General features: G+C 33.8%; 1 protein-coding gene across 2 annotated transcripts in view; it reads right to left on the minus strand.

Moving 5' to 3' along the window:
* Nucleotides 1-743: 743 nt before the first annotated feature.
* Nucleotides 744-27892, minus strand: part of neur (E3 ubiquitin-protein ligase neur) — a 173835-nt gene continuing 146686 nt past the window's right edge. Inside the window, exons 1-4 of one of the 2 annotated variants that reach the window (XM_023165551.2) lie at nt 17372-17646; nt 4570-4742; nt 3053-4480; nt 744-2869 (exon numbers count right to left, since the gene is read on the minus strand). In XM_023165551.2, the coding sequence (XP_023021319.1) occupies nt 2624-2869; nt 3053-4480; nt 4570-4742; nt 17372-17495 (1971 nt within the window). In that variant the 5' untranslated portion in view covers nt 17496-17646 and the 3' untranslated portion in view covers nt 744-2623. Of the gene's footprint in view, nt 2870-3052; nt 4481-4569; nt 4743-17371; nt 17647-27892 lie in introns of those variants that run through there. The other variant, XM_074172775.1, reaches the window with a different exon arrangement.

Raw genomic sequence — 27892 nt, forward strand, 5'->3', positions numbered from 1 at the left:
CATTGTTGGAAACGTGATTTGCTCATTATAGTTTTTATTTTTGTGAAAGAAAGTTTTTGGATTTCTTTGGAAGAAAGGAAGCAATCAATTTGAAAAATTAACTCTATACAGATACAGATGTATGGTTCATGCAAAGAAGTAACTTCCCCAGACACAACTTGCAAGAAAAAGCCATTTCGAAACAGCTATTTTCACATAATTACACATTGAATTACATGAAAAAATACTTTTGAAACAAATACTTTTATATGAACGGTGAATTATACGAAAAACAGTTTTTTCTACTCTAGAAAGGGCTTTTTTTTCCAGTTTGTGTCTGAAAGTTATTTCTTTGCATGTTCTACACATCTTTGTAGAGTTAATTTTTGAAGTTGATTGTTTCCCTCCTTTCTTTGGAAGATTCACACATTTTTTGTATCAAGATGGAGAGAAGTCCAAAAACTTTCTTTCCCAAAAATTAATCTCTCCTGAAAATTTACCCTTTCAATTTTTATTTTTATTTGTTAATTTTTCCCATATATGAAAAATTGTGATACTTGCCCTGTCCAAAAGTATTTTTTTTTCTCATTTATGAATATTTCAAGAAAAGTATTGTCTGGTTAAAATTTGAAAACATGTAGATAATACATCAGACAAAATGCCAATTTCTCACTGTACCTAATTCAAGTTTGTTAAAATTGTAACTTTGGTTTGTTGTCTGTGAGACTGCATAAATGACTGGGGAATAGGAAAAATAAGCTCTCTTATTTCATAATGGATAAAGTTTTATTTTGGGCTATAATAGTGATTGAACTAAATCAGTACATTCTTATATGACTAGAAATTCTAATATACAAAAGATTAAGCACCGTCTCAAAAACCAGCTGAAGTTTTGATAAACTTCAACTGTTTTTTATCAAACGAGTAACATTTAGTATAACCCACAACTGGCCAGTAAGTTTAGGAATGTATTACTCGAAACTCCTTTTACACAAAACAGGATATAGTTAAACAGTAACAATTTTATAATGATAACGTTTTCTTTGGGTTTTTTAGCAAAATCAATAACCTTATATTTACAATATTTTCTGCCTCTAAACCCAAAGACATTCCAAATAAAGTCATAATATTTTCTTAAAAATATATAATAAATAAATAAGTTTAAACTGCGCAGGCGCAGATTGACTAACCACTGATTTTTGTGGAGAACACGACAGAATGACTAATTTTCATGTCGCGAAAAGAATGCTGTAAAACTCCGAGGAGATTTCGGAATACAGCTCTTTGGTTATATTATTTGTCTAGAAACGAAAAACAAACAAGTCGACAAAAATATACTCCATCATATTAACAATTATTCAGTCTTTTTGAAATCAAGGTAAGCTCAAAGAACAATTCTCAATTTCAGTCCTAGATATATCTTAGTCTTTTCTGATATTCATTGTTTCTGTGATCTTTTATCGATATTTCATCTTCCACAGACAAATATATTAAAATTGTGAATCTGTTGATGCCAGCCAAATAAATATCTCAAAGGAATTGAGAAAATTGCAATGATTTTTTCCATACGTTTTAACCAGGGTTGTGAGGAAAACTCTCCCCTGCAAGTGCGGAGCTTCCACACGGAATGAACCTTCACACCTGCCTATTGCTTTAAACGGAGTTTTGTTCACGAAGGAACCTGCCATTTCGTGTTGAAAATCTTTTGTGGAGTCTAATTAGTCTTCAACTTGTTATATTCATAAATTTTGGCTATAATTGAAATAAGTTATTGGACCCTTTTTTATACTTTTCTATCTTAAAATCGCAAAGATTTGAGAAAGTAAATATACATATTTTCCCACAATATTTTAGTAAGTTTTGAGAATGGACAGGAATTATTTTCCAACGTTAGCCATTTCAAGAAAGTTAGGTATTTGAAAACATTCCAATCCTTCATTTTATTTGTAGACAAAATTTATAAATACAACAATTTCCTGACTGATTTATCTCCGTTTTCGAGAAGTCAACCTGCGTATTTCTGTCTCCGCCTTCGTTAACTTGGTCTCCATTACAACACCGGATTCAACATATATGTTCTTATGACATAGACAGATTCGTGTCTCAGAAATGTTGAAACAAGAAGTGATTAACTTCCTTTTTGACAGTCAGGAGCAGTTGTTGATAAATGGGACATTTTTTTTGTTTGCAACAGTATTTTTCTGTTTTTATAGTAACTTATCGAGTGAACTACAGGTTGAAATTATTATTTTCTTCCATCTGTGGAAGGAGAAAATACTCCAAAAATGTTACAAAAACCACTCATTAATTATTTGATAGTCAGAAAGAATGATGAGAAGTTTTTTAATCTAAACAGAAATGTTCTATCGAAAATTATTCTTTGAATATACCTTAAAATTCCTTGCTCTAGGCAGTAAAGTTCGTAGTTTTTTTTTGGAAGCACACGACAACTTGAGACACATTTAAACAACCTTGCCATTCATACCCGGACAAGTTTTACATTCAACAACCACTTTTAATCAAGACACAAGATCTGAAAAAATACAACTCATTTCTAAGTTGTACATCCAAGTGGAAACTTGATTTTTGAAGTGTTCAAAATCTAATGCAACAAAATTTTACAAAGGAAGGAAAGGAAAAATTACTACGATTTATAAGTGCGAATAACATCCCTTATAACTGCCCTACACAAAGGGCAATGACCACCTCCCTTGCCTCGCCACTGCTGCAGGGCGCATTCATAACACATACACATATGACCGCACATATATAACACTGCATCAATTGGGTGTTCATAGCAGATTGTGCATTCTGCTCCTGCTCCCAGTATGGCCCCATTCTGTTCGGCCCAAGACAACGGGGTCGAGTAGCTGCTCGAATCCGAGATGGGCTGAAACAAAAGAACACTGTCAGCAAGAACATCATAATATATTTTTATGATAACAGTCAGCTAAGTTTGAAATATCAAATATCAAGAAAAATGCTTCTACTATTATACAACTTTCACATTAAGATGTTAGGGACAGATTTAAAAGTATTGGATAAGAAAAAACAGTGATGGCCTGAAACTCACCTCTACATAATTACTGCTACAGGTTGAGATCATTGTTCCAGTTGGTATGCTGGAGGATGGTACCGGAGCCATAACATTAGCAGCTACTGGAGTGACTGGTGATGGATGGTTCGAATGACCTGGATAACTGACATGTTGACTAGGATGACTGTTGACGGAAGTCTGCGAGGCATGGTGCTGATGAAGATTACCTTGTACTACGGGTGCTGCTGTGTTGATAATATTTGAGTGAGTAGGAGGAAGAATGACGGAGAGAACGGTTCCTCCATTGGCGCTGGGTTGTACTTGGATATCGGCAGGTGCAACACAACATAACCGTGAATTCGACTGTTGCATTGCAGAGTTCCTACGTATTTCCGATTGACTGTTAATACTGTTCATGGATTCTGTTGTTGTGGGAGTGATTATTCGTCTTTCTGGATTTCTAGAAGGGGACATGAGACTAGGGCTGCTCACAACTCGAATCCGTTGTGTAGAGCCATATATGTCGAAAAATGCCCACAACCTCAATGACTGATCCACGTGAATGACAACTAGAGGCGCTCCACCATTCCGACTGATTTTTACTTCGCCATTCTGGGAAATGAAAAAGCTGATTTCGTCTCCCTTATTCAAGTTCCTCGCAAAATCTCTGCTCAATACCCAATACTCCGGCCGATCGAGAAGGAAATTGGAATCATCAGGTAAATCGGCTGGGGTTAGTGTTGCGGGGTCACAAGACGTCAAACCTAAACCTAAGCACCCCTGGAACATGGGTTCTGTACCCAAAAGTTGTACGACAATCCTTTCTCCTATCTGCAACGGCCTGGATGTGAAAACGTAACCCTGGCAAAACTCAGTATCGTTTCGGAAAGCCACACTACGATTGTTGCTCATGAATCTAACATTTTTTCCTCTGGTTCTGTGCAGTGGCATTGCCTGGTAATTGAGTTGAGGTGGTTGGTAACGAAGTAAAGGTAGAGACATTTCCTCATTGGTTTGAATCGCCATCTGCTGCATGGGGTACGTTATTCTCTCAACAGGATCATCTCTTGGAACATTTTCGCAATTGGTTGTCCCACTGTACCTTGAAGAGTTATTCAGCTGATGCCTGATATCGACAAACTCGATAGCGGTTGAATTGCCGTAGACGTCAATCAGACACCACAAGGGTCCTCTTGTTTCTACACTGCTGAAAAATATCCCTTTTTCTTCACCATTGATGCCGAAATGGACGTCTCCAGCCGAAGTAACGTAATAGAATAGTATGGTTCCTTGGCTGCAGAACCGCTCTGGAAGAGCTTTAGCCCAATAACCGGGCTTATTGGTGAGATCTGGACAAGCATATTTCGGTAATCCATATCGAAGACTAGTTGGATCATTGTAGGTGAAGCCAAATCTGATGACTCCCGACCAATTGTTGGAAATCTCCAAGAATTTTATGCACACCTGAAAATAAAATTAATCTTTAACCTTCAATTTCAAATTTGTAGATGGGAGAAAATCAAATCTTGAGAAAGATCACAGAAAAACCTTACCTTTTCATTGACTTTGACGGGTCTAGAACTGAACGCAATTCCTTTGCAAAAGCTTTCCACTCTCTTAGCAACGGTTCCATCTCTTGAGATCCTTATGTTTTCACCATGTATATTGTGAAACAACAGAGGAGGCAGATTATTGGTACCACCACCATTCGAAGACGAACGAGAGGCTGTAACAAAAAAATAAATTTAATAAGAGATAAAAATTAAGATGTTTTAAAGTTGAATTGAAACTTTTAACCAGTGAAGCTGTAGTGTTTAGAGAGTAGATGCGTTTTATTTGTAGTAGTTATTGTCACTTTTTCACACTGGAAGCAATATAACTGAGAATTTCAAGACAGTCAACTACCACAGGCAAAGGATATTACCGAGAACGGATATTTTTTCTGGGTACATAATTACTGATAGACAATTTTGTTACAAGTGAATGACAATACCTTTTAAATCTTTTAATCAGAACAAGAAAATGAGTAATAAAAATGGACATACATCCATTATCTTGGCAACAAAGAAATCGTCAGCGAACAATCTACAATGTCACTGATTATCGGTTTAAAAAAGGTCCACAGTATGTCCCTGGGGTACTCCAGAATATACCTTCAGATAATTTGATGTTAAGTTGTACATTTTTACCTAGTGGATTTTATTAAAAAAAACTCTACAATATGAAGTTTCAGCATTAGAATCTGAGATTTATCTCATGTTGCATTGCAGTGAAACTCCTAAGTGAACGTCTGAATTCAGTGAAATCGAGTAAGTTCCGAAAATAAAACAAATTGTATGCAGTGCAAGCATTACGTGAGGCGCCGTCAGCAAAATCCTACTGCACTTATGCTGTCATTATAAGAAACAGATGCCCTTGCGAATCTCCTAAAAATACTATTCATTCCTAAGGTAGGACATATGCCGTTAACCATGTGCAGTTTATCTGCACGGCTGAGAGGTAGGGACGGTCTTCCCTTACTTTATTGTAAACCAGGTGGTGTTTCCATCGACAATATGTTAGGGAGCGGGCACAGCTGTACAGAGGGGGAAAAGTTCAGGTAGAAAACGACGTACAGGAAACAAAAATAACCGGTGATATAAACCTGAGATCTTGATTTTTTCTAAAAGTTTTTGATCATATGGGAGAAATTTATAAACAGTTTTTTGTACATTTCTGCGCCCCTTTGAACAATTCAAGGTGTATACTGTTCTTCCCGAGTTACCCCGGTTTTTTTTTTCAATAATTGATGGATAAATTGGAATACTGGTATTTTATAGACGGGGAGCATTTAGAGCGGCCTGTAAAAAATACAAAACACGATCGAAATAACTTAATGGTTTGCCAACATCATTCTCCAGAAATATTTTTTGGTGAAATCAGATTATTAAATAAATAATGAAATTGTTATGAAACGATTATGTCAAAGATCTTAGGGTAAATTGTGATACCAAAATACACATCAAGTAAGACTAGAGATACAAAATGATTTCATTAGATATCTGAACTATAAAGCAACTGGTAATTATCAATCAGGGACGCACGTTAAAGGTAAGACCTCGTTAATCCTTAGTTAACACAAGTTTCGACTTTGAAAGTTGGTTCTCCGTGAGCCAAACACATTTGGCTCAAGGAGAACAGACATTTTTTTCATCTTTATAGAAATATGATAAAATCTCTAGCTCACTGTGAATTGATTTATTGAGTTTTTAATTTTTTTTAAACAGTTAAGAATTATACCTTTATGGATATGTTCTGTTTGTATCCTAAAGTTGATGATCGAATAAACTAAAACTGAAAGATAGCTTGAAAACTGCCTAGAAGCGAGCAAGCCAAAACGAATATTAATAATAATAAAATATAGTTCTTCTCTTTGAATGCAACAAGATCGATCTTCATCGACCATATTATATAACGAACTTTTTTATCGAAATATGCTAATTGAATAATAGTTTTAATATCAACCAAGATACTCATGAAAACGTTCAGCAGAGCAGGGCGGCAGTTACCCACCTTATATCCGGTACATAAAACCGGATACAAATTCACGTGCATAAGTGCATGTAGCTTAGATCCTTTAGAAGTATGGCTGTATTAAATTACCAAATCCTCAGGTAGCTTCAAGCATATAGAGGGGAAACGAGATCTATTATTTGTGGCATTCTCCAGACCAACTTTGAGTACCTATTTTTTCGAAATAGAAAGTTTATTCAAATAGAAACAAAAATATGTTTTACGGGCTAAAATATGTCATATGAAACTCATTCAAAGTTTTCCTAATATACAATTAATTTTTCAAGTATACCGACCCTAATACCCGAATGAAATGTTTTTGTTTTCTATGAATCAAATGAAATCTCGGGAAGTAGAGAACAGGGGTGCTATATAGATGAAAATCATACCTAAATATTCATTAATGATAGTCAGTGTGTTAAACCAATTATGTGTATTAACTGTGTGTGAAATACACGAAAATTTAAAAAAAATGTTGATTCGCCTCCGATATTCATTTTTGTGTATGTATATTCATATTTTTATGCCTTTTTGGATATCAACGGAATGAGAGAAGCTTTTCATTTCTCAATATATTACACGTCTCACTATGCTTAGTAATATTTTCAAAGTTAACATGCTGCAAATCCAGTGAAAAATAGTCAAAATAATGTACTTATCTAAAAAATACTCTCTGGGTTTATTTGAATGTGGTTTTTCTATGGTGACTAAAAAGGCTATTTTCCGGGTTTGTTGACAGCTTTTTATGCCTGATGGTTCGTCTATAATTGAGCTAGACGTAGACAATGAGGAAATAGACACCGTGCTCTAATTGACCTACTATATTAAGTTTCCTCAGTTTGGCACCACCCTCTCAGAAAAGCAATTAAATTTTTTTGCACAACCTAGTCACAAACTAGTTGATGGAAATTAAAAAAAAAACATTTTGTGCCTAAAAACTCTCACATTTCTCTCAGAGGCCACATCCCATTACAAATATTCTTCGAAAAGAATGAAACAATTACATCCGGCATTCTACCGAACAAATGAAAAGCATATGCTCTGTCTGCACGTGTTTTGGCGAGACACGTGCTGTTTCTAGAAATGCACAGCCCCCTAGCCAAACGATCGTTATTGGGGTATGCATAAAGGCGAGGTGTTTAATTTCCCCGAAAGATGAGGAAATGCAGCATGCAAATAACATATCAATTGAGATTTCGTAACAATGTTGATGATACAATAAATACCCCTGATGACGATAACAGAATCTTTGAACCGGTTCCTTTTATCTTTATACTACGGTATAACAATTTTATATTTACGTTAATGGAGTTTGTTATTATTTTAGATTCCGACCAACAGTTTCCAATAAAATAAATAGTTTTGCAGGAGAAGCTTTAAAAAAGTTGTAAAACGTTCTGAAAGGATAAACATCTTGTTAGTTCTCTTTCTATTCCTAGAATAAATATTTTTCTGAAAATCAAAATCTAAACTCAGCTTGGAAATGGTGTTTCTTATAATTTAAATTACTATCGAAATATCTTCTTTGAGTTGCAGATCATGTTTATTTTGGTGGCATGACCCAATTCTGGATGAATCTTTCAGATCATCGAGTAGATGTGATGGAGTTTTAAACGTTTTTAAACGTATCAGAGACAGTTCCAATTACCTCTCAATACATAATAACGTAATCGGGTTTGACAAATTAATCCATAACACAATTTTTCTGCACAAATATTCAGGGTCTTCAACAATCTCTGAGCGATTGATTTGGAAAACTGTTTTCGGCAATGAACAGAATTACTAATATTTTTTCAAAATCTGTGAATTTAAATGAATTATCCACAGATTTATATATGCTTATTGATTATTATCTTTCTGGGTCCAAGCAAGTAATTTTCTCAATTGATATCTTACAGTTAGAAGCTGTGAGAATATATAATTCCAAAATATAGACAAATTGCCTTTTGGAGAAATCTCTCCAACAAACACTACTCTAACTTTGAAACATTATCTTTCTAAATTCACTGCCTATCCAAAAAAAATATTGATAAAAATGTCTTGCATTGAACGGTCATCTTGATCTGGTTGTTTTACTTTACACCCTCTTCAACAGATCTAATCCAAACATAACACTGCGAAAGTAATTCCTTCTTTGTAAATTGAAACACTCAAACAACTCAATTTATACGCCACGTCGTCCCCTTCAACGAACGATGACAAATTCACCACGAATTATTTTCGTGATAAATCCACCCCTACTGGAAATGTGAGGGTGGACCATTCAGACATGTTCATGTTTATGCATTGAATATCGCTATTATCTGAGGCTGTAGTCAAGTGATAGGCGGCTATTCAAAATAAATTCCCCTAGAGATCGGTTCTGCATCCAAAATATAATGGACTTTGGCCCAACGGGCATATACAATGCTCATTCCCTTTTGGTTGGCAGGGAATTTTCATAGAAAATGGAGATTTGACCGGTATGTTTGAAGTACGTTATTCTAAAGTACTACCGATGAAATTCAATATGAATAGAAAGATATATGTTTGAAATTGATTCAAGTTAATTTTTGTTTTGCTGGACAATTTGAATAGTCAATTAATGATGTTATTTAAATCATGTTTGATATTTTAGGGGGAATGCTACCACCGATAAGCAAGTAAGTTAATGCTTCAACTATTTTATAAAATCCATTTATTATAAAAATGACATGAACATATTCAAGTAACAATCCATTGTGAGATTTTCACTGGATAGTTTACAAAACCGCAACACAATAGCTTGCTCAAGCTATTGCTCAAGAATGCTCGGCTTCATTATTAGGCCACTGATTAATTTCACCCCCAATATTTCGAAATGACCTATTTGCATCATATGAAATTTCTATATCACTAAGATTCAATGGAATAGGGTGTACAACAAATTTGTTTGAAGTATGTACTTTCAAAGTGGGGTAAACATGTACAGATTCTCATTAGGTATAATGATATTAGATAATTGTTTAAATTGACAGAGAGAATAATTCTTGTCCACCATTTGAACAAATGGATTTCAACGGATTTCAATGTAGCAAAGCGCAATAGAAATTCTGAGTTGTTTCGTATCCGTTTTCATTCGATAAATTATGGCTCTTTTAGTCAGAATTCTAGAGAGACGAGGAAAGCAAACTACTTGCCTGATAGTTTGAAATATTTGTATTGTTTAGAATTTTTTCAATATGACTGATAGGATTACTAGGTATGTAAGTATAATTCAATGTTTTGTATATTGCAATCATAACTATAAATAATCCTTACGATAATTCTGATGATAATCCCCCTCAAAACTGGTTATAATTGTTGGGGACCCGAAATTATAATGCTATTCGGTAATGAGGATGCGACTCTCGGTCCTCGGAAATATTCGCTCTCTCATACCAGACACAAAAAGTGGCAAGGCAGATTCCCACGCTCAACAATACCAGGTACCGTTCGAAATGCAGGATAGCACGGTTTTTTTCTACTGATAATTCGTCATCACGTCCGTCACACCGAGAGCAAATGGCATTGCGAATTATTTTACAGATAGGTAATTTTATTAGTTGTTAATGCAGGCGTGAATATTGAAATCTAGTAGGTTGGTGTCACAGACCGTTCGACAGCTGAATATCAAGTTGCCTTGATTTGCGGAAACGAGCTGTTAACGTTTTTTCTTTCACAGATTTTATTATACGGTGAGAACTCTCGGAAGGCTTTTAATCGATTCGATCGTAGTGGAAAGAATCTGCTATACGAAGTGATCTTGTTTGAATGAAAGTTTCCCACGATTATAAAAATACTTCGTGCTGAATGGACAATGTTTATACCAAGGTACAGACCTATTTATACAGTTTGGATAGAAATTACCGAGTTATTGAAATGTACGCTTAAACCTTTACAATTTATGAAGTAAAAAACATAAGATCCAAGTGAACTGAAGTAGAAGGAAACCTCAGTAGCAGGAGTAATGTAATTATATTTTTGATAACAAATAATCATAGCAACACTTATAAACTAAATAGAAATGATGAGCTAAAATATTACCTAATAACTATAGTATTGTTTTAGGAGCCAAAAAAAAATGAAATAAGTGTTTTTCACATATAAAAATATTTTTTACGATCTTTACTTTACAGTTTCAAAAAAACTATTTTTTGAAATGAAAAACAACCATTTCATTAGATCTTTATCACCTGAAAAATGTTTGAAAATAACTTATCTGGATTCAAAGCTAGATGACTCATTTCTCTGGAGTACAAACTAAATGAAAAAAGTGATTCCGTGTAATATAACGCTCATAAATGATTATTTTTATCTCAGTTTTCAGAAATCTGTATGTATAATTCATACATCTTTTTAAACAGTTCTTAAGTTAAATTTTTTTTCCGTTCTTTGGAGTTTCCCTATCCAAAAAGGTTTTTCTCTCAAAAACCCATATGTTTTTTTAAGTTTGAAGCAACTTTAGAAGTCCTAAAAGTGAATGATGCCGCAGTAAGAATAAGACAATACAAATGAAGGAGTAACAATATCTATATGTTGAACTAGAAATTACCAGAGATACGAAGGAACAGGTGCCAAGTAAAACAGGGCGAAACGAAATATTCCAGTATCATGTTCCTTTCCGATATGCGGAACTCTCAACGATTCGAACGAAAAAAAAAATGAAGGAAACGGGGCTTCGACAGGATGGAACATCCGATACAATCCGATATTTTTTCTATAGCGAGCCGCGGTAATGGCGGAAGTTCCAATCTCAGCCTACTTAATTTCATTCATTCTTTCAGCTGTGATTACTGACTGTGACGTAGTGCTTGTTCACGTAGTTGTTAACTGGAAAGGCTTTTATTCATAGCCACCTTAATTGTTTCTGCGTTGCATTACAGAAACAATAGAACGATACTACCTGTTGCGCTACCGTTAAAAAACTCGGTAACTCGGTATGCTGCTGATTATGTCGGGTATAGATTTCCGAGAAAATTTACCATTACATAGAAAAGTGCACAAGATATTTCTTTTGTCGCTATATACAATAAAGCTCGCAATATAAAGGGAGTAGAAACTGATAATCGTTATCTTATCATCAGTATTAATAACGGTGTTCTTGTTTGTTCAAGAAATCAACATTTCTTTCAACTAAAAAAATCGTTATAACCCGATATTGCTTACATTTGGATTAGGATAGAAGCATAGGATCTTCTCGACTTCCCTCCACAAAACGAAGAATTGTTAGATATACCTACGAGAGGTTCAATAAGTACCTATTTCAGCAATTTTCAACACATCAACACCGGAAGACTAGGGTTCTTGACAGATACCATCTTGAGAACATGAAGAAGTTCTGTTTCATTCATCGGATTGAGAAATTAACTTGGTCGGATATCATAGTTCCTTCAAAAGTTTTAGTCATTGATTAGCAAATATATTTATTCAGCAAAATATTCAGTAAAAGTTTCAACAGTTTTAGGGCCATTATAGATACGAATTCCATTCTCATTGTGACAATGATTTACTAAATTATTCGATTTGTTGTTGGGTTCCGATACTTTAAAACATAATTTATAGCAGACCGCGAAAATTATGGATTCCCAATGCTTCACACAATTGTAAATAATTCCGTATTATTCTGTTATTCCCGATATTCTTTACCTATCCACTGTGAATGTATAATAACTCCGATTACCATGCATGCCTGAAAAAGTTTCACACGCACGTCATGATAATTCGAACGCCACACTTGAAACAAATAAATCTACAGGTGAACGTATCGATTATAGTTTGTTCTGTTCCCACTGGTCCAGATGAATATCGTGGGAACGGCGAGCACCAGACAAAGAAATTAAGATTTATCTATATTCGAGAACGCGACGTTGTTGCGATGGATCCATCTTCGGGTTAGTTACGTAATTATAAGAAAAATGAATGTTACTTTTGATTGTTCGTCGCGAACGATTTCGGATGATTATAGAGGAATCACGAAACACTTACGAAATATCACAAAACATTCATTAGTTGGTAATTATAGATGATTTGATGAAGAGCTAGTTTGGGTATGAACTTCAGACTTAGGAGTTTCCCACGATACCTGTTTCAATAAGCTATTACCAGAGGTTTCATCCATCATACATAGGGGGACACATCATTCCTTATTCAACCATCAACTAGAAAATATTTTTCCACAAATAAAATTCAATTCCAAGATTTGTCAACTTTTCTATCTGCTCAAAAATATAATCCAGCGAAATTTTTACTCCAATAAGAAACAGGCAGTTGTCGCTACGGAATGTCGGGACAAGTGTAACACGAAAAAAGAAAATTACGGGGTAACCTCGAGGAACTAACGCTAAGTCTTTTCTGTAGAGAGGGTTTAGTTGTCAGCGGAAACCCCTGAATAAGAATGAAATCGTTTACAGCGGAAATCTCAGAACAGAATGAATGCATCGGCTAAGAAATGTGTTTCGAAATAACTTTCTCACTGACAAAATGCCAAGTCATAAATTTAGTCGAGAAGGGTCAACCACTTGGGCCCTTGTCTTAACTCATAAAAGTGTTAACAATGAGTACCTACTCGAAACATCCCAAGTGGCTTCGTTCTAATATCCATGTTTTTGGCATGTTCCGTTCAAGAGACGAGATCCTTTCAATGATATGCGATGAAAAAATACAAAAATGCTGAGTAAAAATTGAAATAAAAGAATTAACATAAGAAACCCGAGCAGATGGATATTTTGGACGACTGCTAGATAATATATAGAGTTATGAAAAGTTAATTTCCTAACAAGAATTTATACTACAAAAATAAAAATCAACGAAATAAAATGTTTCTAAAGTAAGTAGTTGTAGGAAAAACCCTAAGGAAAAACAATTTCAGGTGCTGATTTTAAAGTATGTCATACCTTTATCGGTAGGGTTATTCCATGCTTATGCAACGATATTCCTTACGAAGTGGACCGCTTCCGTTGATCTTTTTTTTTTCATTTGAAAGGTAACACCGAAGTTGTAATCCCATTTAAATTTTCATAATTTTCTACAAACAGATTCTAGAATAATTCTATAAGCCACCCGATTTTGATGATTTCTTTCATGTATATTTTGACATTAGGTATTTTTCTGTATACTATTTTTTCCTCGTTAACAGAAACTGTTTTGGTAAAAAGTGTATTGAAGTAAAAAAGACTATTCAATGTGAACGTTATGACTGTTTCCGTGTTAGGAATCACACGTTAAAAGGTAAGACCTCGTTAGTCCTTAGCTCGCACAAGTTTCTCAACTTCTGAGAGTTGTCGTTCGTATGGGGGCGACAGCTGATTAACGGAAAAAACAGATTTTGAAACATATTTTAAACAGATTTTTCCCCATTCTGTTTTACCTCTCTTTTTCTGATGAATATTCTGAAATGCAATGTTAATCTTATCTTTGTTTAGGAGATATCCATGTTAAACAGGTCATGCAGCTTGACTCCTCAGATACGCAAAAAATGGATATTCTGGAAATCCGTTCTGTACATCATGTTATCGATCCTTTCCACGAAAATAAATACATCATCAGACGATTCTCAGTATTTTGTTAGATCCTGAGTATATATCTCCGACGATGTCGAGGATATACCCGGCCCGAAGGACCAAGTTTATTATAAATTCAAGATTGTATGTTTTAAAACTTGCTTCCAATGATATGATATAAACTTTCAACAAGTAAATGTCATCAACGCTACATTAAACATGGCCGAGTATAAGGCAAATGCTCCTAAACTTGATTTTACTTATGTTAGAATTTAATTTAGTTGAAAATGAATATTTTTAGCTGACAGTCGAATCATTCTGCAGAAGTACACAAAATAAATAAATCTCATATTGAGCAAGCTCATCACATTTGTAAAGAAAACCATGTGAATGGAATCCCACAAACTTTTCCTTGGAACAATTGTACGGTTGCACGATAATCATCATCCTTCTAGAGCTAAATTGAAACAGAAGGAACTCACAACGTAAGCTCGTAAAACGAACAATAGCATGAAAATCCGAAAGTACATTATTTTTTTCATAGTTGGTCAAATTTCCGTAACTACTTCCTCTTGCGGTATTGCGGCCTAGTGAATATGTAATTTAATACACGATGAAATTAGGGTAATGAAACGGCATTGAGAAAGACAAAGAGAGAAATGAGAATTTTGGTTCAAAACAACTCAATTATAAATAACATTTCAGCAACTCATAATTTTTCGTAGTGGCACAGGGACCCACAGACTGACAAATACTGATGGATTATCATTAGAAAATTAGTTTGCACATTGTGAACCTAAATAGAAAAGGGTTTCTTTAACGTCTTTCATCTAGCTCTCATGAATACTTAATCCCTTTTCTATTGCACATAGACCGAAACTCACTATGTGGTAGTCACCACAAGATAATAAATTGCCGTTTTTAGATCTCCTTTGGGTTTAGTGGGATGAGGGCTTCGAACTATCCTAGACCAACTTGGGGGCATAGCGCCAGATGGGCCTACTCTCAAGAGATGTATCTAATACGCGGCAGATGTGTCGGTTTTTTCCTCTCCCGCATTGCTGGAGTGTATCCAGTTTTATTTCTTTAAAGCAAACATTCCACGGGGTGTGTAAAAGTTTTTCATCTACTCTGGTATTCATACGGCCAATTTAGACTTGATAGTTCTTGTCCCTGCCCTATTTTCACTCTCAAGAGAAAGTGCAATGTGTATGTATCTTTAAAAGCATTTATCCGTTTTACGTTCTTGTCTCAGTCTTTGTACTTAATCGTAACCTTGAAAGTTACCGAATTTCTACTTTTAAGATTGAGATTGAGGCAGAGTCAATAAAACGCAGGCCCATTGACACCCGTTGATTGATTGTTGATAAGTGTTACTTTTGAAAAAAATTACTTGAAACATTTTCACCAAATTTATAGGGACAAAATTATAATAAAACAATATTGGAATTGGGATATTATGGTCGATGTCCATGCTTCCAATGATGGAGATTCTGATTTACAAAAAAAAATCGCATTTTTTCAAAAAGGCTCCAAAATTGAGCTTTATATTGACCAGATGACAGATATCTACTGAAACTGGAACAGAGACTTGATTGAGACAAGGAACTATGATGTCTAAATTAGACCTTAGAAGAAAAGAAGACTCGAAAAATGATAATGTAAGCAATAATAATTCACAATTTACTGAAGCCTCTAGACAAATTCGTGACTTGAATTCAACGTTCTATTTCCGAAGTTGAGTCATTCAGATACAAGACTGGCGTGGGAATACAAGATAAATTCGAACACAAAGTTTGTTTGATTTTCCCAAATCCACTACGATGTAAAATCAATAGAAACTAATGGCTCAGGAAATAATCAGATATTTTACCGTCTTACTCTAACAAACGCGATGCACGAAGAAAGGATTGCCTTTACTCACGTCAAGGATTCACCACAGTGTTGCCAAATTTCGGAACCAAGTCTACAGTCTCAGTTTTTCGTTCAAGTTTTTCTTTTGTTTATGTGTTCAGCTCTCGATTTAATATGCTGGTGTTCTTGAACGTTTACCAGCACTATTCAAAACTTAGAATCTCATACCTTCAAAGTAGGTGAACATCATTAAAAAATAAAGTTACGATAGTTGCTTCGTAACCATCACATTATTCAAGTGTGTACTCTTATACCAACACCATTGCCTTTATTATGGTCTTATTTAGAATAAAATTGCTCAACTTCTGTTCCGTGGCCTCAGTACCTGAACATAACCAAATAAGATTCGACCGAGTTAAAACCGGCAACACCGCCTCGCTACCGTGGGAACAATCCAAAGTCGTGCGTAAGTAGTTAACGTGAAAATATCGTCATGATGAACAATCGAAAGGCAACCTTAAGTAATGGTACTCAAAGCTCACTGGATTATTATACCTCAAGAACTAATATTAATTGAAAGAACTTCAAGCATGTGAAGAATACTCATGAGCTTTTCGGACTTATCTACATTTTCGAATGATTTAACGCCATTACAAATGTATTTCGAATTACCGCTTGTATTTTTATAACACGTAAAGTGATGTTTTATTGAATTACGAGAAACAGAACACGCAAGTAGAAATTGAATTTACAAAAGGAATAGCTTGTAGGTCAATATCGATTGCAGAAGTCGTTATGTAACGATTTTCACGAATGTTTATCCAGTCCCAAGGGTGATCCACGGTTAACGTACACAGTTATAATTGCTCCATAAAGAAAAATGTTCTTTAATGATTTTGAATATTTTTGGAATATATAGATGAGTAGGTACCTATTAAGAATGAAGAAGTGTTGCCTATTGATGCACAAATTTTAGTCATAGGTTTAAGAGGAACTAGGTATATATTTGCCAGAGAGAAACGAGAGTATACCTATAACAGATTGTTTGAAAACAAACATTTTTGAAAAATATCATTAATTTTTTGTAGGTATGAATATTTTCTACTATTACACACCTATACGTAGGTACTCATTTGTTAAATGACAATTGATAAATAATATTTATATTAAGTCTGCTGATAAAAAGGTTCAATGAAAATATTTTGAAATAGATAGGCTAATCTATAGTTGATAACAAAACAGTAAAAGTTAATAGGATCATAGATGTTAGTTCAGAACTCAACAAATTTTGAAGAAAAAATTTGAATTGTGATCTCACAGAAACTATAAATGATTTTCATAAACGTTCTTTTTCAGCAAAGGAATGAATGGCATTTATCTTTTATTTTGAGTTTGAGGCAAATGTATGTACGTTTTTTTGTATCGATAAAAAAATCTTTGAAGAACTAACCTAATCCCATACGACGTTTGATTTTCTTCAAAACCTTCATTTTGCTTTTGAGCGGCGACAAAATACTATCTCCTTTCTGTTCCTCAGCTTTGCAGTGGCAAGCCTTGTTTTCCTTTATCCCCATCAGTCACAAAACACACGAGTTTTTAATAGCACACACAGTTTTCGAATGTTTCCATAGAGTTCAAATATATATACACGAACGAATTCAGAAGACACACTAACAACACCACCCTAACCTGACGAAGAGAGCGTTCACACTGAGTAATTCTGGAGCTGGCAGCTAGAAAAGTATCCGAATTTTTGTGCGTGGTGGGGAGCGGAGCATCTGCAGACACGAGTCACCGGCCAATCAGCGCACAGACACACGCCGTATGCTTTGGAACAGCCGCCTTAGCAGATGTGACTCCCTATCTTGAATTACCTGAAGTTATACCTATTTACCTGTTGTTAAGTGTATCATGGATTTCGGGAGGTTTTCCGACGTAAACAGTAGTCGGGGTCAATGGATATTGTTTTAGATATGGCGAGTTGTGATACAGGGTGCGAAAACTAAAGTAACGTTTGCGAAATATCTTGATAATACAGCTATTAGGTAGATATCTTAATTTTCATTTCCGAATACAGAATTGATAAGAGAAATGGAAATATTTTTATTTGTCACTCTTTTACAATATGCAATATACCTATTTGTGTGAAGTTAAGTAGTATGTATGCACCTATCTTCCGGGGTGTTTCATTTCTAGGCATTTTTTTTTGTTCCTACCTGAATATATATATAGAATATAAATAAAATTCTCTTTGTAAAAAAATACGTGTCCGACCCATAGTTTTTAAGTTACAGAATTCAATTAAAATAGAGGTAAATTTTCGTTATCTGGACACCCGGCGATTTTGAAAAAATTTTTGACTGTACTTACGTATTTTGATGCGTAGATTACGAATCCGAAAGAAAAAAGCGGCGCTCTCCCGTATTTAAAAAGTTACGGCCCTTCAAAGTTCAGAAAAGGGCAACTTTTCAGCCTTCTTTTTCACTAAATAAACTATTTAAAAACACAAGTATTTATTCACTAGGTCACCTTTACACCTTATTCCTCCTTCTTTAACACTTTTCACTTCAATAATCAACATTTTTCTTATAAAAAACTTAATTTGAAAACGAATGCTTCTCCTGGTGACATTATTCTATTTTTAGGTTAGTTACTAGTGACATTTCAGAAAAAAGCGGTTGGTATTTGTCGTCGCCTACTATTTTAAATTCGTAATACACCACCAAAAACCAATTTACGATCTAAAGAATGAAGGTAAAAAACATTTGAATTACTTCAGGAATATGGACTGCATCAGTCGTACCAACCATATCATTAACCTTAAAAACGTAAAATACAGTGATATGTAACCAAAAAGCAGCTCCGTACATTTTTTAACATTTTTGTAAGAAAAATGTTGATTATTGAAGTGAAAAGTGTTAAAGAAGGAGGAATAAGGTGTAAAGGTGACCTAGTGAATAAATACTTGTGTTTTTAAATAGTTTATTTAGTGAAAAAGAAGGCTGAAAAGTTGCCCTTTTCTGAACTTTGAAGGGCCGTAACTTTTTAAATAAGGGAGAGCGCCGCTTTTTTCTTTCGGATTCGTAATCTACGCATCAAAATACGTAAGTACAGTCAAAAATTTTTTCAAAATCGCCGGGTGTCCAGATAACGAAAATTTACCAAAATAGACAAGCAATTCCTAATAATTTTGTATTTGTACTAAAACTAACAAAAAACCCTATAAGGCTCTGGAAAGTAGGTACTCATTATTTTATGGTAATTAATTAATGTTTGTTTCTTAACATACAGAAATTGAAAACGCATGAACATGGGTTACTATAACTTGTAATGAATATTATTTCTGCTTTACGTCAAACTCCAATTGTATTAATTGAATATCTCATTCAACAGTGTCATTAACGCTTTTAAGCGCCAATTCACACAGAACGAAGGTCGGGCAGAGAAGGAGGGCAGACTTTTGTCTCACATTACACTATAAAAAAATAATATATATTTACACATTAAACATTGATGAATAGTAAACTTCACACTATAATAACAGTATTGAATAGATAATTAACCATCATTGATTATTGATAGGTATATTTAAAGATTTTTTTTTATGATTTTATTCGACAATTGAAGTATTTTAAGTTGATTTGGGAATAATATGTTAATATTTGCATTTTCATCACCAGTTCAGTATGATCTTTTTTTGAAAGACTAATGCTTGAAGAATCTAGTAAGTGAAAAGTTTCCTAAATTATTGATTTCAATTAATTCCTTTGACTCAAAAATTTGAGTTATCTATTGAAATGTAAAATGAGGTGATTAAAAGAAGCAGATCTGAGGAATTCAGGAATGATTTCGTAACGTTTTTCAAAGTTTTTTAATTTATTTTCAATTCACAATATTGAAAGGTTATTAAATATAATTACTTTTTTGAACTTGAGACGGGAAATGTTGAAAAATGTAGTAAATTACAAAATATTCTTTTTGTTTAATTGTCAACACAATATTTTAACAAATATGATTATTATATTTTCGTAGCTTATGAATAATTAAAATATTTTTTCGCATATAGTCTATAGATTCCACATAAGAAATCATGTAAAAACTATATAAATTATCTTCACCACTGAATATCACCAAAAATTTAACATTATTCTGTGTGTAAATGAACTAAATGAGTTAGGTAAATTCACATATCTGCGAAAGTATTTGTAATCTACGTATTTATTTTGTATTTTTCTTCCAGATGACATCTGATACTGAACTATTAAAAATAATTTCACCCGACGTCCTTTCTTTGCAGGAAATCGGCGCTAAAACTTTTATTAGATTTCCTCTGATCAGAGTGTAAAGTTACGAAAATCTAGTTCAAATAAAATTAAAGACTTTTTATTTTATACAATTTTTTTTACAAATACTTCTATGGTACCTAATTCAATTTTAGATTAAAACACCATTGAATTAATGAAAGTAAGAAATTTCATTTCTTGAATTTTACCATAAAAATTTACCAAAACTTCTTCATTTGTTTTTGAATACATCAAACTGTTTGACAATATTTCATAGATAACCTCTTAATGTCGCCTAATTGAATCAGGAGAAGAAGAAAAATATACAGGATTCTCGTCAAAATTCTTGACTTGGGTTAACTTGCTATCAAACCCGAAATAGGTTTTCAATTGATATAGCAGTGTGTGAAATAATTTCGTTTTCACCCGTATGGAGAGTCGCCAAGAAAATAAATTATTGTCCGTAGACTGTTGCACAATGCAGAGTGCTTTCAAACCGGGAGATGTCTGAAGTTTTCCTATCTCGGGATTTATTTTCTCCTTCGAATCCGAGATTTTAGTAGAAATATATCGGCCTAACGGGAAATTGAAACCAGGAACGAAGGAAGAGCGCTACTGGCACGAAAAATCTTTGATATATTGAGCCACCGAATTTATAGCCAATTTCTTCGGTTTAGAAATGTGAGCAGTAGACGAAATTATCTCGAGAGAGGTTTGTGATTTATAGTAAGTTAAATACGAGAGAAATTCCAAAAATCGACGATCAGTAACTTGTCGTTTTCATAAATTTTGCTTACAATTCGTAAAAATAATAAAATAATAATAATAAAAGTAACCTACAAATAACAAACTGTAGTGTTCCTCTAGGCATGGTTTTAGGGCCCCTACTCTTTTATTTACAATTATGACTCACAAAATTGAGATCTTGATGGTAATCTTTATTCATATGCGAATGACACTGTATATGTAGTGGATGGAGATAACTGGGATGAGACCATATAAAGGTTGAAGTTGGTATGTCAGTTTTGAAACATAAATTTGAGTTATGACTTGCTCAGACTTGATATCCCGAAAACCGAATTCATTACAAACACAGAATAGGTGTTTGCCTTGAACTTTTCCGAAGTTAATTGAAAAACAGAAGGCAATTCGTAAAAGTAAATAATTATGGAAGTAACTTACAAATAATAAAGTGTGGTGTTCCTCTAGGCATGGTTATAGGGCCCTTCTTTTTTTATTCACAATTATGACTCACAAAATTAAAATCTTGATGGTAATCTTTATTCATATGCGAGTGACTCTGTATACCTATGTAGCGTATAAAGATAACTGGGATGAGATGCGCTCACACTCGATATCCCGAAAACCGAATTCATGACATTTTTGTAGAGAAAAATATCAACATAAATTTGATGAAATCAAAATTCATAGTTCGAAATGTTTAGAGAGACATTTTCTAAAATTCAATTGCACTCTGAAATCAAATAGAACCCCAGAAATGAAATATTTAGGAATTTATATAGATTGTTGTCTGTAGTAGTAAAAACATTAATTTGAATCAACAAAAAAATCAGGAAAATAACTTTAAAGTTCAGACTTCCGTGAAATATATTTGAAGTGAAAACTTCGACCGGTAGCCGGTCGGTTCGACGTGGGTGCTTTGTTCACTCGCTCAATCGACCGCCGTGTTAGTCGGTGGTTCAAGCCGCAGGCTGAAAGATCGATTTTCACTTCCTATCGTCCAACCCGTGTTAGAAATCACATGTTTTAAGGTAAGACCTCGTTAGTCCTCATCTCGCACAAGTTTCGAGTTTTGAGGGTTGTCATTCGTGGGGTGCGAGTGCTGCTTAACCGAAAAACATATTTTAAACATATATGTATATATTTTAATGTTTTATCATGGCATTATTTTCTATTATCATGACCTATGGAATCAGCCTGGGGTGCTGCATATGAAAATTCATTGAGATCTGCCAAGTCTTTTAACAAATATGCAATAAAAATAATGTTTAGAAAACCTTTTAGATTTCCATTGAAAGGTTTATTCAGATAATATTTCATTTCAACCATCAGACAAACATTCTACAAAATCAGTACAATTTTTACAGAAAAACAACCTTCTGCAAACACTTACATGATGGAACATCAGTAGGTATAATACAAGATTAAAAACCAATAAATTATTTCAAATTGCTAAGTGTACTCTACATTTAATGCAACAACACTCAATATATATTGGTTGTGAAATTTACAATGTAATTCTTAAAAAGACTGAAATGTTGAGATTAACAGTATTGAAAAAACATTACACAGTTGAGGAAATAATGTGGAAAAAATAAAAAATGTGCTCAAATCAACTTATTTCAGTGTAACAGGTAATTTATTTTGCCTTTACTCATATATAATAAAATACAGTTGGGAAATAAAGGTTTTGGCTTTCTACTTCTTCATTTTTATACAACAAATGTGGGAATATTTCACAGAAAGGAAGGAAGCTATCAATTTCAAAATATTAACTCTATATACCAAAAATTATTCTCTCCTGAAACTATACCCCTTTCAATTTGAAAATATTATTGTTGATCCATTTCTTCTTTTCAATTAATTTTTTTTGAACAATATCTACTTTATTTTTCAACTAACCCAGTCAAACACAAGTGTTTGCACACAGCAGATTGTGTTAAAATATTATGCATGTACCTACTAACTTCTTTTTTTTAATTTATACTTATTCACTTGATATTGTACATTTGTTAATACATTTAATTTCAGGTCAACAAATATGGCACCCACATGTTTGAACATATTAGTGTTCTGAGTATGGTAACATCAAAACTAATGTTTGTATGCTATAGGCTATAGTTTTTTTAGCGTTTTCCAAGCGAAAGCGTTATAAATTCATTAAAATTTCTAGAAATACATCAAGGGTGGAAAGTAATTGAATTGACAGCCTGCATACCTAATGATAAGTGAACCTGTCTGTTTGAGAACGTTCAAAGTTGTCATAAATTATTCAAATTTAAATATAATCTTTTCCAAACGGTAACCAATTTGAGTTCCTTCATCACTATTTCTGGGTGACCTTTGCCAATAACCTTGCCTGATCTGAACTGTTGAATATGAAACCCTGTCAACACGAAATTGTAAAAATGCTCTTGAAAAAAATCAATAATCAACCTAATTTGACGCATATTCTTACCGAATCGTTACTATACATAATTCAATATTTTTGTTGAATTCAACTAAGTTATTCCGTTCTATTTACATATCATTTAACGCGTTGTAGGTAAACATAAAATTTCACACACTCCCTGAATGCGCTTCCAGGTAGTCATTCAACTGTTTCTTTGAAGAATGAAGACTGAAAAGTTCCCACAGGTCTCAGAGATCTTGCATCATGTGTTTTCCTTTTAAATGTCGTAGGTGGACTTTAAATCTAGGTAGTTTTTGTTTGTCAGTATCAGCTGTTTTCCAACCTTGCCCAAAGTTACGTAAAAAAAGTTTTGAACTTTACGTCGGAGATTCTTAAGGTATTGTCGTATATACCTGACTGGTATAGTGAAGTTACTGAAGGATAATAATGTTTGCGGTTTTTAACAAATGAATGAAAGATGACCTCGAAAATGTCTTGAAGAAACACATCCAAGTTGCTTACTTCAGACTGGGCCTTCAGGTGGTAATAAAAGACGTGTTTTGTTCGATGACTGAATGGCACACTTCTTTGGCACAGGCCTTTTTATTTCTACAGTATGTGCAAAGAATAGTAATAATAATAGTATTTATTGCAACAGCAACGGTTTCCGTTCATAGGGCAATTTTACAAAATTTTGGATAGCGACACACTAACCATCTATAGGTATGGAATAATATACTTTACCACTTACTTTATACACAAAAATAATCATAAACATCAGTCGAGAGTTTCGCAGTGTGACTACAAACACCGTGACACGACATTATACTCATATTTGATTTAAAATCAGAAACTTTTTGAAGCATAGGTATCATTATTTATATTGTATGAACAATATGTATAGTTATATGAGAAATTCGATTTTGCGTTGTTTTTTCTTGAAATAATTCATCGTAGATTGATTAGTACAACAACAGATATTTGCATGGCAACAACGTTGAAGTTGTTTTATTTTTCATGGACATAATAATGATGGATATATTAATTACACTTCAATAGGATTACTTATTTGATTAATATATATGTTTGTAAAGAAACATATTTAGAAAACAGCTGCCGGTTACATTACTTCGATTGGTTTTAATTAGGCAACCCCTATTCTTCAGGAGGTTTTAGAGGTTCAGTTTTTTATTATTGAACTTGCAAGTTAAATCTTTCAATACGTTATTTTGGTGAATACTCTGTCGGAGGTAACGAACTGAGTTGTATAGTGTTTTCATACAGTGCATTTCTTTAATGTCCCCCCCTTTTATTTTTTGAACAGGTCAACTCATAAATTGAAATTTGAGATAGTGAAATCAATGCATGAATACTTTATTTTGAAGTGAAATTGACAGATGAAACTTTCAAGATGGCGACTGGGCGCCATCTGGGAAAAACAAATTTAATGGAAAGGGGAGTTTTGTAAGACATCATTTTGAAGCTCCTGACGAATACTTCACAACCCTAGAATATGAAGTCAATATATTCACCTACTACAAAATGGCGGAACATTTAATAACTTCCTGAAGACAAACACATTAATATCGATATTTCTAGAAATATTCCTTTCTCTCTGCCATATGGCAATTCCAACAACCCGATAAGGTTTGTTGAATTATTTTTTGTTTACATAAACGACAAAAAATGTCAGTACGGCAATGAACATCATTGTTCAGCTAGAATAGTCTCATTTAGTTTTCGGTTTTACTAGTAGAAAGGTACCACGTCAACAATCTCTGAAATAGTCAATTCTCGTCCATTGAAACAAAAATTGAAACGATTTTTATTTACGGTGCGACGCGTAACTTTCACGAGACCGAAAGGATTTTCAATGAACGTTTTCCGAATCATCCTATCTGTAGAAAATATTTAAGGGAACTTGTATTCAAATTCACAACTACCGGTAGTGTAGGTACATGAGAAAAAGCCCCCAAGTCATCTGTCCATTCCGGAAGAACAGCGAGTGCAAATAATTGGTGAGATGGTAGTAAATCCTGAACAGTCTACTTATTCCGTCGCGAATGTTTGTGAGGTGCTTCTTTCTGATGTGTGAAGACTTTTGAAGAGGAATAGATATTATCTGTACAAAATCAATATAGTGCACCATTTAACTGAAGATGATCCTGATCGAACAACAGAATTCTGCGAACTTATGACGGAAACCATTGCAAGGCATCCTACCTATTCCACAATATTTTTTTTAGTGACGAATGTAATTTTTTGACGGCAATGTTTACAGACAAAATTGTCGTTATTGGAGTGACACCAACCCTTACGTTTTCCGGGAAACACATACCCAAAATCCAGAAATAAATAACGTTTGGGCAGAAATATTGGAAAACCATATTGTAGAACCTATATTTATTCATCAAAATTTAACAGGGTAACTGTATTTGAATATGCTGGAAACTACTGTTGACCCTCTCATCGCTGAAATCGTCGAAGCGAATCCTAATGAATTTGATATGGATATTGTATCCCAACAAGATGGAGCACGGCCACATTACTCCAGACAAGTAAGAACCTATTTGGATACTACTTTTCCCGGTCGTTGGATTAGCCGTCGAGGTTCTACAGAATGGCCAGCCCGCTCGCCAGATTTGACATCTTTGGACTTTTTTTATGGGGCTATTTGAAGCAAAAGGTGTACTAAACTGAACCTGCTTCAATATTGGATATTCGACAGAGAATAATAAATATTTGTAGAGATATTGACGATATATTTTTAGAAAATGTTCGGCGTGAAATATCGGATACGCTGTTCATATGTCAAGAATTTCAAGGCAACCATTTCGAGCATCTTCTGAAATGACCTCAAGCTTATTACATCATATTATGTAGTTAAATTTCAATGTATTCAGGCAATTATTGAAAGTTCCGCCATTTTGTAGTAGTTGATAATATTGACATTATATTCTATGGTTGTGAAACATTTGTCAGGAGCTACAAAAATATGTGTCACAAGACCCCCTTTCCATTCAATTTGTTTTTCCTAGATGGCGTGCAGTCACCATCTTGAAAGTTTCATCTGTCAATTTTACTTCGTAATAAAGTATTTTTTGAGTTGACCCGTTCAGAAAATAAAAGGGGGGACAATAAAGAAATGCACTATATATACCAAATTGACAATTCAATTCTCTATGACAAAACCAACAGGTACGTTCTCAACAAAGCATTAGAGATTAGAGTTTAATTATTTTGAATGCATGCGTCTTCGCAGGTAAATATAATGCGACTTTGCGAATGATCAAACGACAATGTTCACTTTAAAGTCAGAGACCTATCTGCTGTTTTTTTCACTTCAGGATTAAATTATCAATTTGATATACCTCTGAAAACACTTCAGGCTTTCGTTCTTTGCAGTTGGCATAGCTATGAAACGTTTGTATCGCAATTTATTCAAGTACTTATTAAAAAGTACTCCTTCACTTGATTATCCATCCACGAAAGTTTTAGCTGGTGTATGTAACTTTTTGTTAATTATTGATTTTTGTTTTATTTCGAAAATTCATGCATTCAGTGAATGCATGAATGATGAAGAGATGATTTGGAGTAATATCAAGACATTAAAACATGTTTTTATCAGATAAATTCGTTGTTGGGCATTATATTTTTTAGTGGTTCAAAAAACATTTTTTATTATCAACACCAGAATCACTTCACCTAATTTGTGGCTACTAGGCTACTTTTTGAAGGAAAATCATTGCAAGCAAAACATATTCTATTTGATAAATGTGATTAAAATAATTTTCTCAGAAGCTATACCGATATTATTTAGCTTATTAAACAAAACATTATGGTAAAGTGTTTAAAGATTTTTGTGTGATGGTGACTAAATTAGTAACTATATGGAAAGACTGTTAGTGAATCCATTTTTGTGGACAACGATTGATAACCATGGTGTTCATCATTGGTCATTGATGATATTTTTCTGGACAGTTTTTGCACATATCAGGATATTCAAATTTTTTGTTGAATTTTAATTAAATTAAATCCATTGATTCCATTTTGATATAATTAACTTAACAGCTCAGTTATTGTGGCGTAGTGGAATTGAGAAGCGAACGAGGAGTTTGCCAAAGCAACAACCTTGTTTTAATACATACATCTGCTGTCATTACTCTTGATTATATCAGTGTGATGGTTAAACCATAGCAATAATCGCGTTTGTGTTTGGAAATCAAGGCACAAATAATCGAGGACCCAAAATTGTACAAATACAACTCACTCAGCACAAAACACAATTGAGAAAATTACAAATATGGTTTAATTAGTTGCAATATAAACAGGAAGTTTGACTAAGCACCACCTTGTTTTAATACATACGTCAGCTGTCATTACTTACAAACGATATAATTATATTAATTTGATGAAGAAATTCTCGATTGCCACCATATTTCTTATTAGGATTGACATTACCATCTGATTTTATCAAAGATGAAATAACCATGGGGGATAGTTAACTAGGTACAATTATACTACTTGCAAGAATGCATCCGCAAGATGGTGTTTT

The sequence above is a fragment of the Leptinotarsa decemlineata genome, unplaced genomic scaffold (genome assembly GCF_025532065.1).
Source record: "Leptinotarsa decemlineata unplaced genomic scaffold, Ldec_3_MD MMD2_tig00000199_RagTag_RagTag, whole genome shotgun sequence".
Classification (NCBI taxonomy): domain Eukaryota; kingdom Metazoa; phylum Arthropoda; class Insecta; order Coleoptera; family Chrysomelidae; genus Leptinotarsa; species Leptinotarsa decemlineata.